Source organism: Hirundo rustica, chromosome 14 (genome assembly GCF_015227805.2).
Source record: "Hirundo rustica isolate bHirRus1 chromosome 14, bHirRus1.pri.v3, whole genome shotgun sequence".
Taxonomy (NCBI): Eukaryota; Metazoa; Chordata; class Aves; order Passeriformes; family Hirundinidae; genus Hirundo; species Hirundo rustica.
In genome coordinates this window covers 446,552-467,128 of record NC_053463.1, presented here as the reverse complement: position 1 = coordinate 467,128, position 20,577 = coordinate 446,552, and the positions used below count along the sequence as shown (strand labels likewise).

Sequence of the window (20,577 nt, the reverse complement as noted above, 5' to 3'; positions counted from 1 at the left end):
AGTCAAGATTCTTTTCTCAAGTAGGGTAAGGTTAGCAGCCTGATCTGGGCAATGGAAGAATTATAGATTTAAACAAACAAACAAGATAGGGTAGAATCAGCTCTCAGTGTTTGGACAGTTCTACTGGCCTCGGAGGCAGGACTGAGGCTTCTGGAGGGAACATCAGCTGGATTATCCCAAGCGAGAGCACTCGGCTCCCTCAGCCTCCACCCAGGGCCACACAAACCCTCCAAGGTTTAGGGGAGCTGCTCGGTCCTCAGGCAATTTCCAGACCCTGCAGGTCACCTCACCTTCATGCTTCCCATCCCGCCCCTCCCAGCCGAGGAAGGACCAGAGGAGCCAATCTCACGCAGTTCTGTGCAAGGGCACAGCCCACACTGGAGCAGGCAGCGAGGAAAGGCTCGGACTTCTCTTTAACAGCAGCTTCTCCAACTCTTAAAAAAAGCTATTTGAGGAAATGTGATCCTTTGAAACAAGACAAACCACAGCAAAGCATTAGGGTTTTACAACTTGACTAAATTACCTTTCTTACAATTTCAGGAATTACATTCTGGCACGTTGCAAGTCTCCAGTAAGTAATCCCCAAATGCAAACCTGATGAGAGAAGAGAATCAGAAGGAAAGAGTCACAGCAGCATAATAAAATTTTTAGAAAAAAACAACTGGAAGACTTTACAGCACAGCAAATGTACAAGCAGAAATGCTGGCAAATTGCAGAGCACTTGGGGAAGATTTCTGGGGTTTTTTAAGCACAACCCAGTGCTGCTTTGCCAGAGGGTTGTAACGGGGCTGCCACAGGCCCTGTGCCCCAGGAAGGCACCTGAACCAGCACTGCCACAGCTCAGGGGACAGAGATGGCACTGACAGACACGGTGGTGGCCCCGGGCCCCTGAGCAGTGCCAGTGCCAGTGCCAATGCCAGTGCCAGCGCCAGCTGTGTGGGGACAGGGCCCCTCCACAGCCCGGGCAGGCCCTGGCAGGACCCCCAGAGACCCCTCCTCCTGTCAGCAGCAGTGGACAACGACTGGGGTGAAAGAAAACTCAGGGACCCGAGTGAGCAGCCCAACACCCAGACTGAGCTTTATTTCAGTCCTGCCCCACCCCAGCTGCCATGGCCAGGCTGGGTCCCTGGTGAACACTCTGTGCACGGGATTTACAGAGCGGTCCTGTCTCATCACACACTTCTTCTCTATTCAGTTGGACACAGTGACAAGGACAAAACTATCTATTAGGAAACAAATTACAGTTATTTAGTACTTCTAAAAAACGGCTGGCTTTTAGAATCATTTTGCCTTTTAATATTTAATGACCCAGATCAAGAACAGAACGCTCCCGGAGGAGCAGCCAGCTGGCAGGCAGCCCAGGGGAAAGAGTTCTTTGGGATCATGGAGCACCTTCTCAAACAGCTGCGTTTGGTGGGATCTGGGGAGCAAAACTTCATTGGGTTTGGTCTCTGAACTGGAACAAACACATGGTGTGGATAACGTGAAGCGTCTCCAGAAGCAGAGAGCAGAGCAGCTCTGGGGAGGAGCAGTGTCCTGCGCCTGCAGAGAAGAGCAGCACTGGCAGCAGCGTTGGGCTCTCTGCACCCTCGCGAGCAGCTCGCTCACCAACAGCACAAGCCTGGCAGGAAAAGCCACCCCTAAACCAAAAGACATCTCTAAATGCATGGCAAAGAACTTAGGGGCTAAAACTCTGGGGATTGAAGCACTAGGAACTAAAAATATAATGCCTGAGAGCTCCTGTTCCATCCAGAATGAGTGTCTGATTGCAGCTCCTGTCGGAGGGAGTAAGCGGGTTGTTTCACCCTCAGGTTCTACTGCACTTGGTTCCCACGTGGTGCCACAACTGTTAACACCTCCGGGGCTGCTGTAGGGCACCGTCCTGGGTAAGAGGAGCGTGCACAAAACAGGATTTCGGAGGATGAGCACTCCGGCTGGGAGGTTACAAAACTCTGGCTGGGAATGAGACACAGAAGAACCTGACTCCCTATTGCAAAAGGCAATCAGCACTCACCTGGATGACAAACCGTATTGTAAAGCACAAGATAATTTAGTGATCGCAAAAAATACCGGCATGTGACTGTGCCTTCCATACTAATAGAAATGCCAGGCTAAAGAAGTGCTGCCATCAGCCTGGGATGAAGGAGAACACAAAGCTCTAGGAAAGGTGAGGGAATTGCATTTTAAGGCTAGCACAGTTAAGTAGAGCAATTACAATGTGCAATCACAGGTGCTCCAAAACTCTGATATAACAGAATTCTGATGTAAAAGAAGTTTTGTGTTCTAAACTAAAAAGGTTGACAACTCCAGAAAAAAAAAAAAATCTGTTCAATAAACCTAGCTCTACTCTTTTTCTTGCTGCAGAATACACATTGATTTAAAAAGCACAAGGTTTTCGAGGCCCGTTCTGTACCAAAATCGGAGGCTTCTCCTCTGCCGGCTGCTTTGAAATGGCAGCAGTGGCATAATTGCGTTATCGATGTAACTCGCACTCTCCGAGGCCCAATCGTGTGAAACAAAGAGCCATTTACATAAATCTTTCACTAAATAGCAGGCTCTATTACCCCAGTATTTAAACAGATACAGACTCAATTTCCCGCACGTAACCGTGAAAGAAATAACGTTACAAGTCTGCAAGGAGATGTAACGACTGCGGGAGGCGAGGAGCCCCAGCACCCGAGCGCCCAGCCTGGCGCAGCCGCCTGCGAGGCCCCGGTCCCGGGTGGGACGGACCGACCCCCGGTGCCGCTGCGTTCCGGGGCTCCGGGGGCGGCACAGCCCGGTTCTCTCGGGCACGGGCTGCGAGCCCGACGGGCGGCGAGAGCGGGACCGGGGCTCGGGCAGCCTGAGCCCCAGAGCCCCCCGGGCTCCGCACCCCGTGTCCCCGATGTCCCCCGTGTCCCCCGTGTCCCCCCTCGGTCCCTCCGTCCCCCGGCACCTCCCGGGCAGCGGCGCCACCGTGTGGCTCTCCCGCAGCGCCGAGCGGGGAAAGCGGCCTGGGCCCGCGCGGGAGAGACCGGGAGAGACCGGGAGAGACCGGGAGAGACACGGGACAGAGACACGGGAGAGACACGGGAGAGACCGGGAGAAACCGGGAGAGAGACCGGGAGAGACCGGGACAGAGACCGGGAGAGACCGGGAGAGACCGGGAGAGACCGGGAGAGATCGGGAGAGACCGGGAGAGATCGGGAGAGAGACACGGGAGAGACCGGGAGAGATCGGGAGAGACCGGGAGAGATCGGGAGAGATCGGGAGAGAGACACGGGAGAGACCGGGAGAGACCGGGAGAGATCGGGAGAGAGACGGGACAGAGACCGGGAGAGATCGGGAGAGACCGGGAGAGAGACGGGACAGAGACCGGGAGAGACACGGGACAGAGACCGGGAGAGACACGGGAGAGACCGGGAGAGACCGGGAGAGACCGGGAGAGATCGGGAGAGATCGGGAGAGAGACACGGGAGAGACCGGGAGAGACCGGGAGAGATCGGGACAGAGACCGGGAGAGACACGGGAGAGACCGGGAGAGACCGGGAGAGACCGGGAGAGATCGGGAGAGATCGGGAGAGAGACACGGGAGAGACCGGGAGAGACCGGGAGAGATCGGGACAGAGACCGGGAGAGATCGGGAGAGAGACCGGGAGAGACACGGGAGAGAGACCGGGAGAGACACGGGAGAGAGACCGGGAGGGACACGGGAGAGACACGGGAGAGACCGGGAGGGACACGGGAGAGAGACCGGGAGAGACACGGGAGAGACACGGGAGAGACCGGGAGGGACACGGGAGAGACCGGGTGGGACACGGGAGAGACCGGGAGAGACACGGGACAGAGACCCGGGGAGGGAGCCCTGCTCAGGGCCGCCCACGCTCACGGACCCCCCGGCTCTGGGACCCCCTGCCCAGGGACCCCCCTGCCCAGGGACCCCCCCCTCCCTTGGCCTCCTCAGTCCCCGCCCGGCCGCCGCCCATCCCCGGCCCTCAGCGGCACCCAGCCCCGCACACCATCCCTGAGAATGCCAAAGCCTGGGAAACAGGGACATCCCGACACAGCGTCCATGCTTCTCCTAAAATCGTTAATGAGCTCCTGTATTAATTTACTTTCCGGAGTAATTTGCTTATTTCGAGGACTTTTCTCCTCCATCACACTGAGTGGACCCAAAGCAACCACAAAGCTGACTTTGCCCACAGCTCCGAATTATTCCCCCCTGCCACTGTTGGCTTCGAGGGTCCCCAGAAACCCTCAGCACCCCAGTGTGGGGGTCCCAGGGGTCCCAGGAATCCCAGGGGTCCCAGGGCCATCCCTCGCAGTGCTCCAACCATTCTCCACCTGCAAAAACCCAGCCAATAAAACAACACCAAGAATTTCTGTGCTCTCGCTCATCATCCAGCAAATGCACCGCTTGCTTCCCACTAACAGCAAGAAGCAGGACTGCTCACGTTGGGCATTGTTCCGGATCCAGGGAGGTCAGACCCCACGTACCTTTGCTGGCTGGAACGTGTGCCATCATTTCCAGAAGCAGCAGGTACCAGCGGCGTTTCTCAGAAGTTCTTGGAGGGGAATCACCAGGCACCGGGGCTGCACTGAGCTCTGCAGCTCACACAGAACGGGTTGTACAAAATCAAAAGATTTCAAAGCGCTGAAGGGCTGGGTTTACATGCAGATCAAATGTAGCCCACATAAATCCAAACGACAGCCTCAAAGACTTGCAAAAATAATAATGTTTAAATTCATAAATATTCCAATTCTTTCTTTTTAACTGCAGGGAAATAAGGCAGGGATATGGCAAATTCAGCCAAAGCTTTCCGGATTCCTCCACTTGTTTTCTGCTTTGGAAGGGTGGTGGCTGGGAATGAATGTAAATTAAAAACCCACTGCGCAGATCAGTCGCTGTGATAAAGATTGATAAATACATACAGACATGCATATTTCAAATACAGATCAATTCACGACACTTGAACAGAGTGTTTTGTTCCCAGGTCATGGACTCACTTTAAAATGACCCCTGAAATCAATTAAAGGCCACCCAAAAAGCCCAAACCCCACAATGACACTTTCCACTGTCCGAGGGGCCTCTGTGCTCTATCCTCATGGACCACAAGTTGCAGCTGACACACAAAACCCCCGAGCTGAGGCCACACATGGGATTCCTGCGGGCCAGGAGATGCCTTGGCACTAACGTGCCCTCGAAGAACCCCAAGAGCTTCGGCGCTGGTCTCCTCTGAGAGCTCGTCTGGTCACACCTTCCCACCCTCTTTTGCAGCACGGCCACATTCCAAGGCTCCACCTGCAGAGCCGCAGCAGAGAAGCGGGGCAGGAGCCCTCGAGCCGCCTTTAACCTGGGCGTTCATTAGTGACTCTGGGAATCGCCCCTCCAGCGCTGCTGCGCTCCGGGTTGAAGCCGTGCAGACGCTGCTGCAGTGTACAACCCAGGATTGTTCTAACCCTCCAGCCCCGCGCTCCTGGCTGCTGCTGTCAGCCTCAGTGCTCGGCTCCAGCAGCCCCTCCTGAGCCACACGGGTGTGAAACACGGGAAACGATTCCATTTGCACTTCTGCTTTGGCCCAAACCCTTCACAACGAAGAGCACTGGCTCTGCTTCTCCTCCGGCCTTGAACCGCCAAACGCTCAAGAAAGTCAGCCAGGGGTGGCCCTGACTTCTGTGTTCCGAGTTTGCTCCGAGATTCCCGTCTCAGAGCACATCCATCGGCTCGCCATGGTGTGGCAGCCAACAACAGTTAGTGAATGCGGCTGCCCGAGCCTGCCGGAGACACCGCGATGCACTTCTGCAGCAAGGCAACAGAAGAAATGGTCACTTTTTTGCTCTTGGGTTCGTTTTTTCTTTAGAGGAACCCTTAGATGCCTTTTTGTGTGCTCCTGTTCTAGGGCAAAACAAGAACAGCCGTAGAAAATTAACAAAAACCACGAGAAATAACTCCAGACTAAGCATCTTTTGCCTGTCTTGGCTGTTCGAAGTCCTGGCAGTTGTGAGGACATTTGGGCTTTTCCTTTGTGAAAGAATATCAGTAAAGGACAGTTTGGGTTTTGGTACAGGGCACACCACCACCCCGGGGTCTGCTTCTATCATTGACCCAGTAAACGCCAGGAAAAAAAAAAAAAAAAAATGGTGATCAGTTAAAGCAAAACTGCGCCACCACATTTTTTAGAGATTCCTGTATTCCATCCACCATTCTCGTCAGAGACACTTCAGCTCTGAGCTCACATGCAGGAGCCTGGTGAGTTCAGCCAGCCCAATGCCATCTTTCCGGGCTTTCGGCAAACAGGAAAAACTTGTTATTTTTTTGCAGAAGTGCACCACGTCATCTTCCACTCCTACCCTGACCCGTAAAGGAATCCAGCTTGTAAAGATGCGATGGTTTCTGACGGAAGGTTGGCCAGCAGAAGGGCTGTGCAGTTCCCGGGATGGCAGCAGCAGGAGCCAGGCTGCACGGTGCAGGTGGCACTGCCCCCAGCCCTGGCATTGCCCCCAGCCCTGGGCACTGCCCCCAGCCCTGGGCACTGCCCCCAGCCCTGGCACTGCCCCCAGCCCTGGCACTGCCCCAGCCCTGGGCATTGCCCCAGTCCTGGGCACTGCCCCCAGCCCTGGCACTGCCCCAGCCCTGGGCATTGCCCCAGTCCTGGGCACTGCCCCCAGCCCTGGCACTGCCCCAGCCCTGGCACTGCCCCCAGCCCTGGGCATTGCCCCCAGCCCTGGGCACTGCCCCCAGCCCTGGGCACTGCCCCCAGCCCTGGCACTGCCCCCAGCCCTGGCACTGCCCGGGCTGCCCCGGCTCTGCCATCGGGGCTGGGCCACAGCCAGAGCCACATTGGTGCTTCTGGGCTGGTGACAGATCCAGGCTGGGGCAGGGCAGCGCTGGGGCTGCGCTTGTGCCACCAGCACGGTGAGGGGGGATGGACGGGGGGAGGAAGGGAGGGAGGGAGGGAGGGAGGGAGGGATAGGGGGCTCTGAAAGCAGCAGAAATAAACCAGCAGCTTGTGACAAGTAGCCCATGGCCTCGACACTCAGCTCACCAGGATGCTGGAGGAAAGTTCCAACTTTCGCCATGTGAAATAAGAGCATTTATTGGGTAATTCAAGTCAGCGAACTACCAAAAATAAAAGGAGTACCTTGGAAGCTGGGGAAGCAAATCCCTGCTCCGCCTGGTCCACAGTCTCCAGGACACTGGAACCTGTGGGGCAGGACTGGGCAAGGGCAGAGCTCAGCTCCTGGCTGCGGGCATCGTCCCTGTGACATGTCCACATGATGGGAGCAGCCACACAGCCAGGAGGGCTGACGGTGGCTGAGAAACACTTTAACTACCAAAGAACAATAAATACTGACTTTATAAGTGCATATTTGCATCTAGTTTTATTGTAAACACTATCAGGCAACTTTGCCTGGTTACTTTTTCCTTATCTTACGCAGCAAACTCCCCAACAAGCCCGACCAACTGAGATCAAACAGGTTGTATTTGAGGGAAAGGATCTGCCTGATGGCAATTTCGGATTTGGGAAGTCTCACCTGCCCTCAGTGACACCCCAAGGACAACACTTTTTCACATTGCAGATACTGATATTACAAATGAAGCTGATCAAGGATCTCCTGTAGATTGATGCACTTTTTAAAAAAGAAACCCTCGGTCCCCACAGCACAATTTCAGCAGAAGACACGTGAAAGTGTAGGAACAGCATTATTTCGAATAATTTCAGTATTGCAGAGAAACCTTGTAACCTACCACAGGAAAAGAGAAACTTGGCCATAAATTATCATGCTCGGGCTTGCAGCCTCAGTGTGAAGCGCATGTGAGCAGCCTCTAACTCATCAGGGTCTCAGAGGTAATATGGGAGTTAAGGCTGTGCTGACATCACTCCTGAACATAAAAAGTAATAAGTTAATGCTTTAGAGAAAAAATATCATTTCCCCTGTTTGCCTCAGGCTCTCACAGGCACCGTGCTCTGTGCACCGGTGGCAGCCTGCAAAGGATCCCCATCGTTGCTTCATCTCACTAATTACAATTTACCTGCTGCAGATTACAACATGGGGTTAGTATTAAGCAAGAGCTGTCCTGCTCACCCTCAGCCCCGTCCTGAGAAGTGCTGAGCAGCGTACAGGGGAGTTTTAGTTCAGCCCTTCCTTGTAGGGAGGATAAAACTTAATAACTTCTATCTAGAATAATAAATTCACATAGATTTCTTTATACCTGCAGGTTTGGGAAGGGTTTCAATCCCCCCATAAATCAGAGCCCAAGGGAATCCCTGTGTCGATGAAGCAGGTGTCAGTTCAGCAGAACCTCAGGAAATGCTTGTGACCCTGCAGGGCACAGAGAGACAGCTGCAAAGGCAGTGCCACTTTCAGTGATCAGCGAGTTAAACCTGGAGGGACACTGCTGGGACAAAGGGAGCACAGACCTGAAATCCACTGGTACCAGTACCGCTGTGCAGGGGCGCTGCTGGGACAAACAGAGCCCAGACATGGGCTGGGATCCACTGGTACCAGTACCGCTGTGCAGGGGCGCTGCTGGGACAAACAGAGCCCAGACATGGGCTGGGATCCACTGGTACCAGTACCGCTGTGCAGGGGCGCTGCTGGGACAAACAGAGCCCAGACATGGGCTGGGATCCACTGGTACCAGTACCGCTGTGCAGGGGCGCTGCTGGGACAAACAGAGCCCAGACATGGGCTGGGATCCACTGGTACCAGTACCGCTGTACACCTGCACTGGTACAGACTGGTCCAGTCCCTGCTGCCGCTGCCCCGCCGGTGTGACGGAGCGCCCCGCGGTCCGGCCGGGCTGTGAGGGCACCAGGCACCCCCGGCAGGGCCAGGGCAGCATGGGCACTGTCTGGGCTGAGCTCCGGCTGCAGAGACATCCGCACCGATGCTTTACCTCCCAACGCTGACCGTTCCCTCCGGCTCAGGGATGTCCCCGGGCTCAGGGATGTCCCCGGGCTCAGGGACACGCTCACCCCGCAGGGCTCAGCCCGGCTGCAGGGACACGCAGGGCAGACTGCAGGATGGCTGGGAGCAGAGGAGTGACAGTTCAGGCTTTCCCACCTGCCCCACGGGCCCCGGGCTCAGGCTCGGGCTAAGGTTCAGGCTCGGGAGGCGCAGACCCAGCACGGCTGCAGCCCGCTCTCGTCGCACGCCGGACACCGCAGCGCCCGGTAGGACTCCCGGAATCTGTTTGCCAGCATCGAGAACTTGCTGCCGTGGCACAGGGAGCAGGGAGCACAGCCCGAGCCTTTGCACTGGGAACAGCCGTGTTCAGCACTGCCCTCCTGGAGAGACGGCAGGAAAAAAAAATCTGTTAGTGGGTGTGAGATACCCGAGAACATTCCCGAAAGAGGAAAATTCTGTCTCCTCATCTTTGCCACCGTGGTTGCTCCTGACACACCGCTCTGCCTATAGCAATCAGTTCTCCACAGCAAGGACTTTGACAAAAAGACTCCCACGTGCTTGGGGACGATGTGTGGCTACTGCCAGAAAATGAGAAGTTAATGTGACTGCGCTTACAACACAATACTCCAAACTCAACCTTCTCCTCTGCACAGCTCCTCCCATCCTCCCGTCCTTTCTTATCACACCATTTCCACTCTGCAGCCTCAGGCTTGAGCCACGCTTCGTTTCTTCAGGGATTGCTCGTCACCCTCTCCCCCAAACCCCTCATCACCACCACGCACACCTTTCGAGCTGCCCTTTGTGCCTGCCTCTCTCCCACTGTGCCAAGCAACCTCCTCCAAATCCCTCCTTGAAATCTGTGGGAGCAGAAAGACCGCGCTCAGTACGGCCCAGACTCGGCTCCATGAAACTGCACCAGCTCCACATGACAACATCGGGTTTGTGGGATCAAATCACGGCCAGACTAATTGGGATTCTGACCAACAAAGACTCCCCCGTGAGAAAGCAAATGTGAGGCAGAACCTTATTTCAGCTGATAGTAAAATTTTAGCCTGAAGCAGTCTCAGCCACAGAGCAGCTGTGTTTAGCCTTGTAAGGCTGGAGAAACTCCGGCCTGCTCTTATCCCCCTGGGAGGGGTGACAAGGGATGGAGCCCAGCCAAGCTCCGTCAGTGCCAGCCATCTCCGGGGGAAGAGATCAGTGGGAGACATGAGCACCTGGAAGCAGCACCAGAGCGTGGTCTCAGCACAGTGTTGGTCGTTATCTCCTGAGGGAAACCAGGAACAGAGTGGTGCTTTTTATCCAAACTTGGGACCCAGATACAGAGATGGATGGGGCTTGGGTGGTTTGACCAGGGCCAAGGAGGAAAAACATTTTCCATTTTCTCTTACCTGCACATGCTGGTTGCAAGTGACCTTATTGTCCCCATCTTTTTTATGTCCACCACTAAACCGTTCTTTCCTGTCCCGGTACACGAACATCCAGTCATTTATTCCCTCAGTCTGGATGATTCTCCTCATGAGCTCTTTCTGGTCCATCGGTGCACGGATGATTTTCAGGTTATTGGTGTAGATGATGATCTTGCCAAAGTCTACAACTGGGGAAGTCTGAAGAAAGAAGTTACCAGTGTCTCACCAGTATAAATTCACTCTGTAAACTCTGATGGTCCCTGTGCTTCCAGAAGAGCATCCCCTCCACCAGGCCAGCCCCTCCGACCACCCCCAGAGCGTCCAGCAAATTGGTGGAGGTACAGCCCTATGGGGTGAATTTGTATTTCTTTTCTGGTCATTTTAGAGCTAAACTCAGTCAAACATTTCCCTGAGAGCAGCACTGTGCTGACCTGGTCCCTCCTCCCTGGGTGTCATATGGAGTTACTGGGGCCTATTGTTTTACACACTCTTCGTATTTCACTGGAAGCGTCTGCGTCAAGAAGCCGTGCAAAAGGAGATGTTCTCCTAGAAAATGCCCTGAGATGGCTGGCGCTCTCCTGGCAGTGGGACACCTGCTTCCCTGTGGGGAGACACAGGAGGGGCAGGCAGGTGAGCACAGGTCCTGCCCACCTGCACAAGGTGAGAGCCCGGTGTGCTGCACAGCCACGGTGTCTCCAAGCACCCAGCGCCTGCCGATGGAACACAAGCTGCTACTGGACAGGGTGGTTACTCGAGGGATCTGTGCCTGGGGAGACTGGGGAGGGAGAGGAGCCTTACCCAAGAATGCAGAACAAAATAACGGGGTGGATAAGATCACGGTGGTGCACTGTCTTTGGGCAGGAGAGATTCAGCGTGGTTTTCAGGCAAATTACACGTCCAGTGTGTGAACAGGTCAAATATCAGCCAGCTGAGTTTCCCACACACGGCTCTGATGAGCGCCAGGAACTGACAGACCTTCAGTGTGTTCAAATCAAGGCCATAAAATGTATTTACACGTACTGTGCTTGTGCTGCCTCTTTGTTAGGGCTAAAGAAATGCTTCTCCCTCAGTAGCATTAATTACATGTTAAGAAAATCGCCAGTGAAACAAAGCTGGGATTGTCAAAGGAGCCAAAGAGGAATTCTGGCTGCCAGAGGATGTGGATACCTGGTACCCTGATGGCAACACTGGCTTTCTGCCAGCTGAAGTCACACAACTTTAATATTTTAAATATATCTAATTAACTTCAGGTCCTCCTTACATTTGACTGATCTAGATAGAGTAGGATTCCCATGTACAGATATCAATATGTATGAAAATGTTCTTTTACTCTGTCTACCCAATGGACAGATGCAGATCAGCACCGGGAGAAGCCAGAGCACAGCTGGAGCACAGCTGGCAGACGCTGTTCCCTCCTGCCTGCACTGCTGCAGACCCTGAGGATCCTGCCACCTGTGGCATATTCAGCTTAAGGAATTCCTGGAATAATGGCTGGGGATTCACAGCCACTCTTTTCAAGTCCTGGTCTGACAAAACAGTTTTATCAGGATGCGGCTGCAGTGTGAGGATGGTGTCACTGTTCTGGGGACAGGACTTAGCCTCAGCCCGGTCCCCAGAGAGGAGGGACAGCCCGGGCAGCACTCACCCCGCAGTGTGAGGATGGTGTCACTGTTCTGGGGACAGGACTTAGCCCCAGCCCGGTCCCCAGAGAGGAGGGACAGCCCGGGCAGCACTCACCCCGCAGTGTGAGGATGGTGTCACTGTTCTGGGGACAGGACTTAGCCTCAGCCCGGTCCCCAGAGAGGAGGGACAGCCCGGGCAGCACTCACCCCGCAGTGGCTGGCTCCGGGCCGGCAGTCGCGGAGCAGGGGCGCGGTCCCCGGGAGCCCGTGTTCCTGATCCTCTCGGAGGACGCTGATTCTCCGGGCAGTCAGGGCCGTGGGCCAGTAGAAGCTGTTCTCGGGCCCGTCCCCGGCCCCGCAGAGGTGATCCCCCGGCTCGAAGCTGTGGCGCACGAAGCGCCGCGAGTGCTCTTTGGCCGGCGGCTCCAGCTCCTGCCCGTCCTCGTAGACTTGCTTCAACACTCGCCCGCTGTAAGCCGAGGATATTTTGAACCTCACCTTGCGGGGCCGTCCCTCGTGCCGCTGGCTCGGTTTCTTCTGGGGCTCATCCATCGTTGGGATTTCGAGCTGCAAGTCCCGGAGATCAGCTTCGAGAGCTTCGGGTCCAAAAGAAAACACTTCCAGCTTCCCCCCGCCTCGTGATGTATAATTCAAGGTTTCTAGTAGTTCCTCTCATCTTACAGCAACACTGACACCGCTGTATTAAATATTGATAGAAATTCACAAAGAGAAAATATCGCTGGTAGTGAAGTCAAAAGCAGGCTGGTGAGTGGGGGCCAGGCTGGACACCACGGGGAGAAAGGAATTAACCTGGAAGGAGAGGATTAAATAGGAAACTACACATATCTCTGGAACCATGGAAATGTTTCTGCCACCTGCTGTGATAAGAACTACAGCAAATACATCATCCCAGCAGCTTTTAATAATTTTCTGACGAGGTAAAAAGTTAAAAAGACAAATTCAGAGAAAAAGCAATCCAGCCTCACAAATTGCAAATGTGAATAATTCCTCTCCCGGTCTCACACTAACCCTGAGAGCACAAAGCTCACTTTCATTTTAATCTAACCTGTTCCTCTACAGGTTGTGAGATCTAATTAAGATATTCTCTCGCTAGTGCTCAATCCCTATTTGTAATTCTTGATGCCTTTTAGGGCCTTTTCAGGCCATTCTGGGTTTGGTTTTCATTTTTAGGAGACAGTCATCACCTCATGCAGCCCCAGCTGAGGGGGTTCATTTCCCCAGCACTCCCAAGCCTCTGTTCCCAGCCATCGCAGGGAGGGCAGCCCCTCCTCAGGGATCCCACCCAGCACCCCAGAGCTGGTTCCTGTGCCCATCCCTGGCAGGGGTTTGGTCCCTGCGCCCATCCCTGGCCAGATCTCGAGCTCCTCTGACCTTTTGAGGGGTAAAATAAAGAAAACAAAATACCACTGCAGGTATTTTAATTTTATTTATGTTTAAACGTCTCCCAACACCAACTTGAATCATGTAGGTCCCCAACTGGAGTTAAAAATCTCCTTTTTACTTTGAGTTCTGAGAGTACATATCCACCATTACACATCAAGTGGGACTCTGCTTGGCAGGATGTAGGCAGAGAGCTTCATGTATTTTCTTCCAGCTCAAACCCAGCACTGTTAAAGCTTAATTTTCTCAATAGGCTAATTCATCATGTCTTTTAGAAGTTTGTTAATGAAACACTAGGCTGACAGTTTAGAAGCTGCCTGCTGACAATTCCACAGCACAGACCTTCCAGCAGCCAAAGGGCTGCCACGAGCAGTTTCTGTCGTGACAGACAGCGCTCCGAGGGTCCTGGGCTGCTGGAAGCCTCACGGCAGGGACACGTAAGAATTGTTCCTCGTACCACGAGAGCAGAGCAGGCCTGAGCACGCCTGTGTGAGCGCACAGCCCCGGAGCCGCCCTTGGCAGCTGCACAGCACGGCGGCGGTGCTGGGGCCGGCTCCCGTCCCGGCTCACACAGCCGAGCCTCGCTGCACAAAAACTCCGATCTGCCCGAACCCCGGCCCCTGCTGCGCTCCCGCGGCAGCGCTCCGCTGGGAGCCCCGCCGGACCAGGCTCCCTGCCAGCCCTGGGCCAGCGAGCCCCGGCACCGGCGTGCCCGAACATCCCTCCTGCATCCGCATTCCCGGTTCCGAAGAGGGCTGAGCCTGCCGGCAGCGCACCGTGCCCAGGCCGAGGGGCTGGGACGCAGCGGGAATGAAACCGGCAGCGCCGAGGAGAGAAGCAGGAGCCAAAGCCAGCACCACCGGCCACGGGTTCCGCTCAGGGCTGGATTCTCTGATGCGGACATCTAACATCTCCTCGGGAGTCCGGAGCACCCGATGAGATCTGAGCTAAGGGGTGATGTCGTGCTGCATCATCTGCCTTCACCCAGGGGCTGACAGGGTTTCTTTTTGTGCTCAGCCTCCCGTTTTCACAAAAATGCCAAAGTCACAGGTTATTTAAAATTCTGGATGCTTTAACCCTCACTGAGCTAGATTCACAAGCCCCGGGGGTGCACAGACACACAGATACACGCACGCAGCTCCACACGCGCCGTGAGTTCGCGGGACTCCATTCTCCAGGAATCCAAGCTCAGGTTTCCCTGCCCCGCACAAGGCAGGGCTCGCTCACATTCCTGGGGGCTGAAGTCAGCGGGAGTGGAGGACGCTCAGCAGGGCCGGGACAGCGGGCAGGCTCCGTGAGGACAGCCAGCTTACTCTGCACCTTCCTGGGCCAGCACGACAATCCTGAAGTCACAAAGAAACAAAGAACAAAGCAGGAAAAGGAGCTTCAAAGAGGGGAATTCCCAGGAGCCGAGTTTTATCTGTGGACACAGCTCACCCTGGGCTTCTCCTGAGAGCAGCAGCACAGCCTGGGACCAGAGCCCAGGAGAACGCTCGTGCGGTGGGCAAGGAAGAGCCCTGGCCCTGGCCACGGCACAGGGCACTGCCCACACCCTGGGGACACGCGGGTTTGCCGGAGAGACCCCCAGAAGGGAGCACTGAGGAGCTGTGCTCTGCCCCGCAGGCATGGAAACTGCTGTGCCCGCACAGGGGAACCAGCACAGCACAGGGGAACCAGCACAGGGAACCAGCACAGGGGAACCAGCACAGCACAGGGAACCAGCACAGCACAGGGGAACCAGCACAGGGGAACCAGCACAGCACAGGGGAACCAGCACAGCACAGGGCTCCAGCACAGCACAGGGAACCAGCACAGCACAGGGAACCAGCACAGCACAGGGAGCCAGCACAGGGAAACCAGCACAGGGGAACCAGCACAGCACAGGGAACCAGCACAGCACAGGGGAACCAGCACAGCACAGGGGAACCAGCACAGCACAGGGAACCAGCACAGCACAGGGGAACCAGCACAGCACAGGGAACCAGCACAGCACAGGGAACCAGCACAGCACAGGGGAACCAGCACAGCACAGGGGAACCAGCACAGGGGAACCAGCACAGCACAGGGAACCAGCACAGCACAGGGAACCAGCACAGCACAGGGGAACCAGCACAGCACAGGGGAACCAGCACAGGGGAACCAGCACAGCACAGGGAACCAGCACAGGGGAATCAGCACAGGGGAATCAGCACAGGGGAACCAGCGCAGGGGAACCAGCACAGGGCTCCAGCACAGGGGAATCAGCACGGGGGAACCAGCACAGGGGAACCAGCACAGCACAGGGAACCAGCACAGCACAGGGAACCAGCACAGCACAGGGAAACCAGCACAGGGGAACCAGCACAGCACAGGGGAACCAGCACAGCACAGGGGAACCAGCACAGCACAGGGGAACCAGCACAGGGGAACCAGCACAGCACAGGGGAACCAGCACAGGGGAATCAGCACAGGGGAACCAGCACGGGGGAACCAGCACAGAGAAACCAGCACAGGGAAACCAGCACAGGGGCTCCAGCACAGGGGCTCCAGGCCCCCGTGTGTCCCCAGCAGGCTCACGAGCAGCCTGGCCCCGCTCCCCAGACCCCTCCCGCAGGGAGCACGGCTCCGAAAGCAGGAGCAGCGGGAGAAGCCGACTCAGACTGAGCTCCCGGCTCACACCACACCCAGGGCGAGCAGCAGTGCAGAGCTGAACCAGCGTGTCCCTCGCTGAGCAGAGCAGCAGCACACCTGCCGTGCTTCGGTCAGCGCTCACCCCTCCGTGCTGCCCCTCCCGCACTGCACCAGCCCCTCCTGGAGCTGGGGCTTCAGAGCAGAAGGGTTTATAACCTGCCCGGCTGCAGCACTCACCAGTGCCCAGAGGCATCTGGGAGCACTAAAGGCGATGCCGTCTGCAAGCAGTGGGGTCATTTCCCTGTGTTTAATTAGGTTAACTGCAGCTTGATGTTTTCTGCAGTCAAACCCAGGCAGACACCAGCCTCTGAAGGCCTCTGCTTGGGTCCACACCCCTTGGAAACCCTGATTTCTTGTCTTGGAGGATTGAGACTGCATTCCCGCAGGCTCAGCACTCATGGGGCAGATCCCAGAGAAGCAGGATGCTGTGCTTGGTGCTCCGTGGTTCTGCTCTGCACTGCAGGGAAAGGATGAGCGCACCAGAAAGCCCGGAGCTGCTGGGGGGCACTGGGCACTGTCTGCTGAGGGCCAGGGGCTCAGGGGCAGCTTCAGCTCCCAGAGGAGGAGCAGGGGCTGCCCACGGCCCCCTCTCCCTGTGAGGAAGCTGCAGCCCCGGGCCGAGCAGCTCAGAGGTGTCAGAGCTGGTTTTGTGTCTGCCCCATTCTCACAGACCTGGTGTCAGCTTTAATCACCCCCATTCCACTCTCCCAGGTGCAGGGAGCAGGCCGCAGCAGGAGGAAGAGGAGGAGGAGCAGGAGGTGGCCTGGGTGACCTCCCCAGTCACAGGAAGGACACCTCCATCCTCTCTCACTGTTGCTCAGCCTGGTTCCACCGCCAACTACTCCTAATGACACCTCAACAAACACACAACAATCTGTCTTCATGAAAATCAGTGAATAAATTTAATTTAAAAATACTTTTCTATTTCTGGACCGGCACCACCAGCCTCTTCAGAATCAGCTGAAGCCTTCCCTGTACCCAACAGCCAGACTGCACAAGGCTGTAATGGCAAAACACAGCCTTCAACCCTCTGTGAGCTCCATAAAGAGCTCCCCTAATCCCTCCTCTTTAGGAGGTGTTGGTGGGGTCTCAGTGCTTAGCTTCTATCCTCCAGCTGGTGTGCCTGGACCTCACAAAGGAGAGAAGATTCTGGAACACAGAGCTCCCGGAGGGTTTGTCCCTGCGGGTGCCCCTGGGGCTGCGGGCGGGCGCTGGAGCAGGGAGGGGGTGGCCGCTGGTGCTGCCCAGCACAGGACAACAGGCATTGCTTTGAGACGTGGAAAATTTTAGAGAGGCTGCTGGCTGCAGGTTCGCACACTCTGCACATCCCCGCAGAGTCACGCTGGCCTAATTATGTCTTCAAGCAAACACAATTTATTTACTGAAGGTGCTGCGTTCTGCCCTCGGCACCGCCGTGCGCTCAGAGCCCACGGCCAGAGGACGCTGCCCAGGACCAGCCATCCCAGGGACAGGGACAGGGACACTGCCAGGGACAGCAGGCCCTTGGGGCCTGGAGACAGGGGCTGGTCCTGCCACTGGCCCCTTCCAGCAGCAGCACTGGGCGCCGTGTTTGTGGGTGGGTAGGAGGATGAGCTGCCAGCTCAGATCTATAATCTGTAGCAGCTTGTAAGAGGCACCCCCTCTCCCTGCCCTCCAGGAGCTAAAAACAGCCTGAAAGGTCCCTCTTCCCCCGGGAAGGAGGCATGTGGCACCCACTGGCACGGTGCAGGGTGGCTGAGGCTTTTTATACCCGCTGGAGGTGCTGCCGCGCTGTGCCCTCCCATGGCACACGCAGCCCTGGCTGCAGCAGTGCTGCTCTGGCCCTGAACCCCAGCCCAGGGCCCCGTGGCTCCTGTGGGATGATGAGGACAAAGCGTGTTTGCACCTGGCTTTGGGATCCATTGGAGTTGTTTTCCGAGTCCATGCTGGAGCTGGGGGGAGCCAGAAGAGGCAGCTCCCAGGGGAGATGTGTGTGCAACCTCTTGGTGTGGAAGCGAAGGTGGGCACGCTGCTCTCCACCAGCCCTGGGAGGCTGCAGAGGGCTGCAGTGGAGCAGTGGGGCCATGGCCAGGCAGAGCCCCCAGAGCAGCGTCCCCCAGACCAGGCACCCTGCTGCCTCCAGCCCTGAGCTCATCACAGCATCAGCACCAGGGACTGTTCAAACTGAAGGGAAGAAGGAGCAGATTTCTAGTTCTGCCTTTATTTTTTAACCCAAATTACGAGTCATGTTGGAAGAGAGAGGCGGTGACAGATAATAAAGTCCAGTGGAACGGTCTGAGTGTGAAGCAGAAAACCAGGAAAGCCTCACATCCTGATCCCAAACTGGGCATTGCTGGGCTGTGTGGCCTCGTCTCCTGGTTTCCTCCATGTGAACTGGGGAGTGGGGGATGCTTAACTGAGGGCATTCCAGAGATGAATTAGCTCTTGGGAAGTGCTTTGAAGATTTAACATGATATAAATATAGGTGCTAGCACAGACAGCTTTTGTATCGCAGCAGAAGCAGAGAATGCAGCCTGGATCAGAGCCTTGCTGGGCTGCTCTGGCAGCTGAGAAGCTCGGTTGGAAAAGCCCTGACCCCAGCTGGGAGATCAGTACCCCGTGCCCCAGGCACGCAGGAAGGGCCAGAGTCACTGCCAGGCTCAGGGGAGCTTGCCCAGAGCGTATCCAGAGCACAGGGGGCTTCCTGACCCGTGTCACTCCCTCGGGGAGCCCCAGCCCCCCGCTCCCCTGGCCCCCCGAGTGTGCTCAGCTCTGCTGGCCCCTGCTCCCCTGGCCCCCTGAGTGTGCTCAGCTCTGCTGGCCCCCGCTCTCCTGGCCCCCCGAGTGTGCTCAGCACTGCTGGCCCCCGCTCCCCTGGCCCCCTGAGTGTGCTCAGCTCTGCTGACCCCCGCTCCCCTGGCCCCCTGAGTGTGCTCAGCTCTGCTGACCCCCGCTCCCCTGGCCCCCTGAGTGTGCTCAGCACTGCTGGATTCCCAGCCCGGTCCCTGCTGAGGTTCCTGCGAGGTGAGCAGGCACTCCGCTGTGGCCAGTGCTTTCCCCGGGGAATTCAGCAGGAGCCGTGCGTTGCACTGTGCGTGTGCATCCCCCAGCAGGGCCTCGGTCACACCCGTGGCTGAGAGTGCAGCTAATGCAGCCTGGCCCTTAAACACCAGGAACTGCAGGAGCGCTCACCAAACACATCCGGTTGGAGATGAGCAGGAGCTGGCATGCAGAGAAGAGCCCACTCAGCTCCATTTCCAGCACCTCCCCACTGCAGGTACTCCAAAATTCTCTTTCCTTTCTAATCTAACCAGAAGAAAATACAAACCGAGTGCTAATCACAGAGCACAAATAGGGAAGGCTATGTAAAAAGGACAAACAACCCTCACCACGTTTGTTTTCAGTAAAATTTATGTCAGGTATCACATTCAGAGCTGCTGGCAGATGAGCTGATGCAGCTTGCAGCCCCACACATCGCCATGTGACAGACCAAGCAGCACCAAAGCAAAGGAGACTTGAGATGGAACAGAGTGAGCTTACGGGCTCCTGGATTTATCCTGAAGATGTTTGTCAATGTTTTAGTTTAGCCAAATGGCCACTATACTACAGAAATATTTTGTTTTGACATAATCATGATCTCGGGGGCAGAACTTTTGAAAAAGCACATTAACCCTTTCCACACTGTACTTCTGAAGAATCCGAGTCGGCAGGGACGGCTGCAGCCTGATGGCGTTATCTGAGACACCTTCAGATTTACAGACTTTCCTCTAGTATTTGTAGTACTCTTCTGTTGAGAACACAGGTCTGAAACGCGGCAGGGTTTGGAAGGAAAATGGTCGTGGACCTTCACTGCCCCTGCTGCTCTCCTTAGGCCGTCCATCAGTATGTGCGAGCAGGCGGGCCCGAGATAGGAATCCGGCTGATAAAGGGAATGCAAATGACAGGTGCCTGAGATGGTCCCGGGCCTCCGCTGCCAAAGCCAGCGCCTGGCCGGGCCGGGAGGGGCCCCTGGGACCCCTCTGGCTGCTGCTGGGCTCGGGTGCCCTGGGCTGGGCTGGCACAGGGACCGTGCCGCAGGGAGCAGCCGCCGGCCGTGCTCAGCGCCCAGCCGTGCCCCTCGCCCCGGCCCCAGCCCGCTGCCGACCGGCCTGCGACTGGGAGGGCTGGGAGCTGCTGGAGCGCAGGTGGCGGGCCCAGAAGGCGGGCAGAGGGCCAGCCCGGCCCTGCTGAGGCTGTCCCTGTGCCCCCGGTCCCACGGGGCCGGCGCTGTCCGGGGGAGCATCCCCAGGAACGCGAGGCCGGCGCGGTCGCTGCCCGTCCGGAGCATCAGTGCGGAAGCCGGGTCGGGGCCGGGGCCGGGGCCGGCACACGCTGCTCCCGCAGCAGCCCCGTGCCGCCCCCGGTGCCAGCGCCGCCCTGGGACATCGCGGCTGAGCCGCGCGGCCGCTGCAGGCCCGGACTTGAGCCCCGCCGGGCGCCCGGCCGCAGCCCGCCGCCGAACGGGTTGGGCGGCTCGGGGCCGTGGGAGGAATAATCGCTTGGGGTTGATTCAGCGAGCCGAGGCAGCCAAACCGGGCGAGGATGGCGCTGCGGAGCCACCC

The 20,577-nt window shown here is 56.8% G+C and overlaps 1 protein-coding gene across 1 annotated transcript; it reads right to left on the bottom strand.

Moving 5' to 3' along the window:
* Positions 1 to 9,089: 9,089 nt before the first annotated feature.
* GRXCR2 (glutaredoxin and cysteine rich domain containing 2) lies at positions 9,090 to 12,478 on the bottom strand. The gene is made up of 3 exons (XM_040078533.1): positions 12,134 to 12,478; positions 10,287 to 10,502; positions 9,090 to 9,275 (listed from the first exon to the last, which is right to left on the bottom strand). Exons 1-3 carry the CDS (start codon positions 12,476 to 12,478, stop codon positions 9,090 to 9,092), a joined length of 747 nt encoding a protein of 248 aa, XP_039934467.1.
* Positions 12,479 to 20,577: the final 8,099 nt, after the last annotated feature.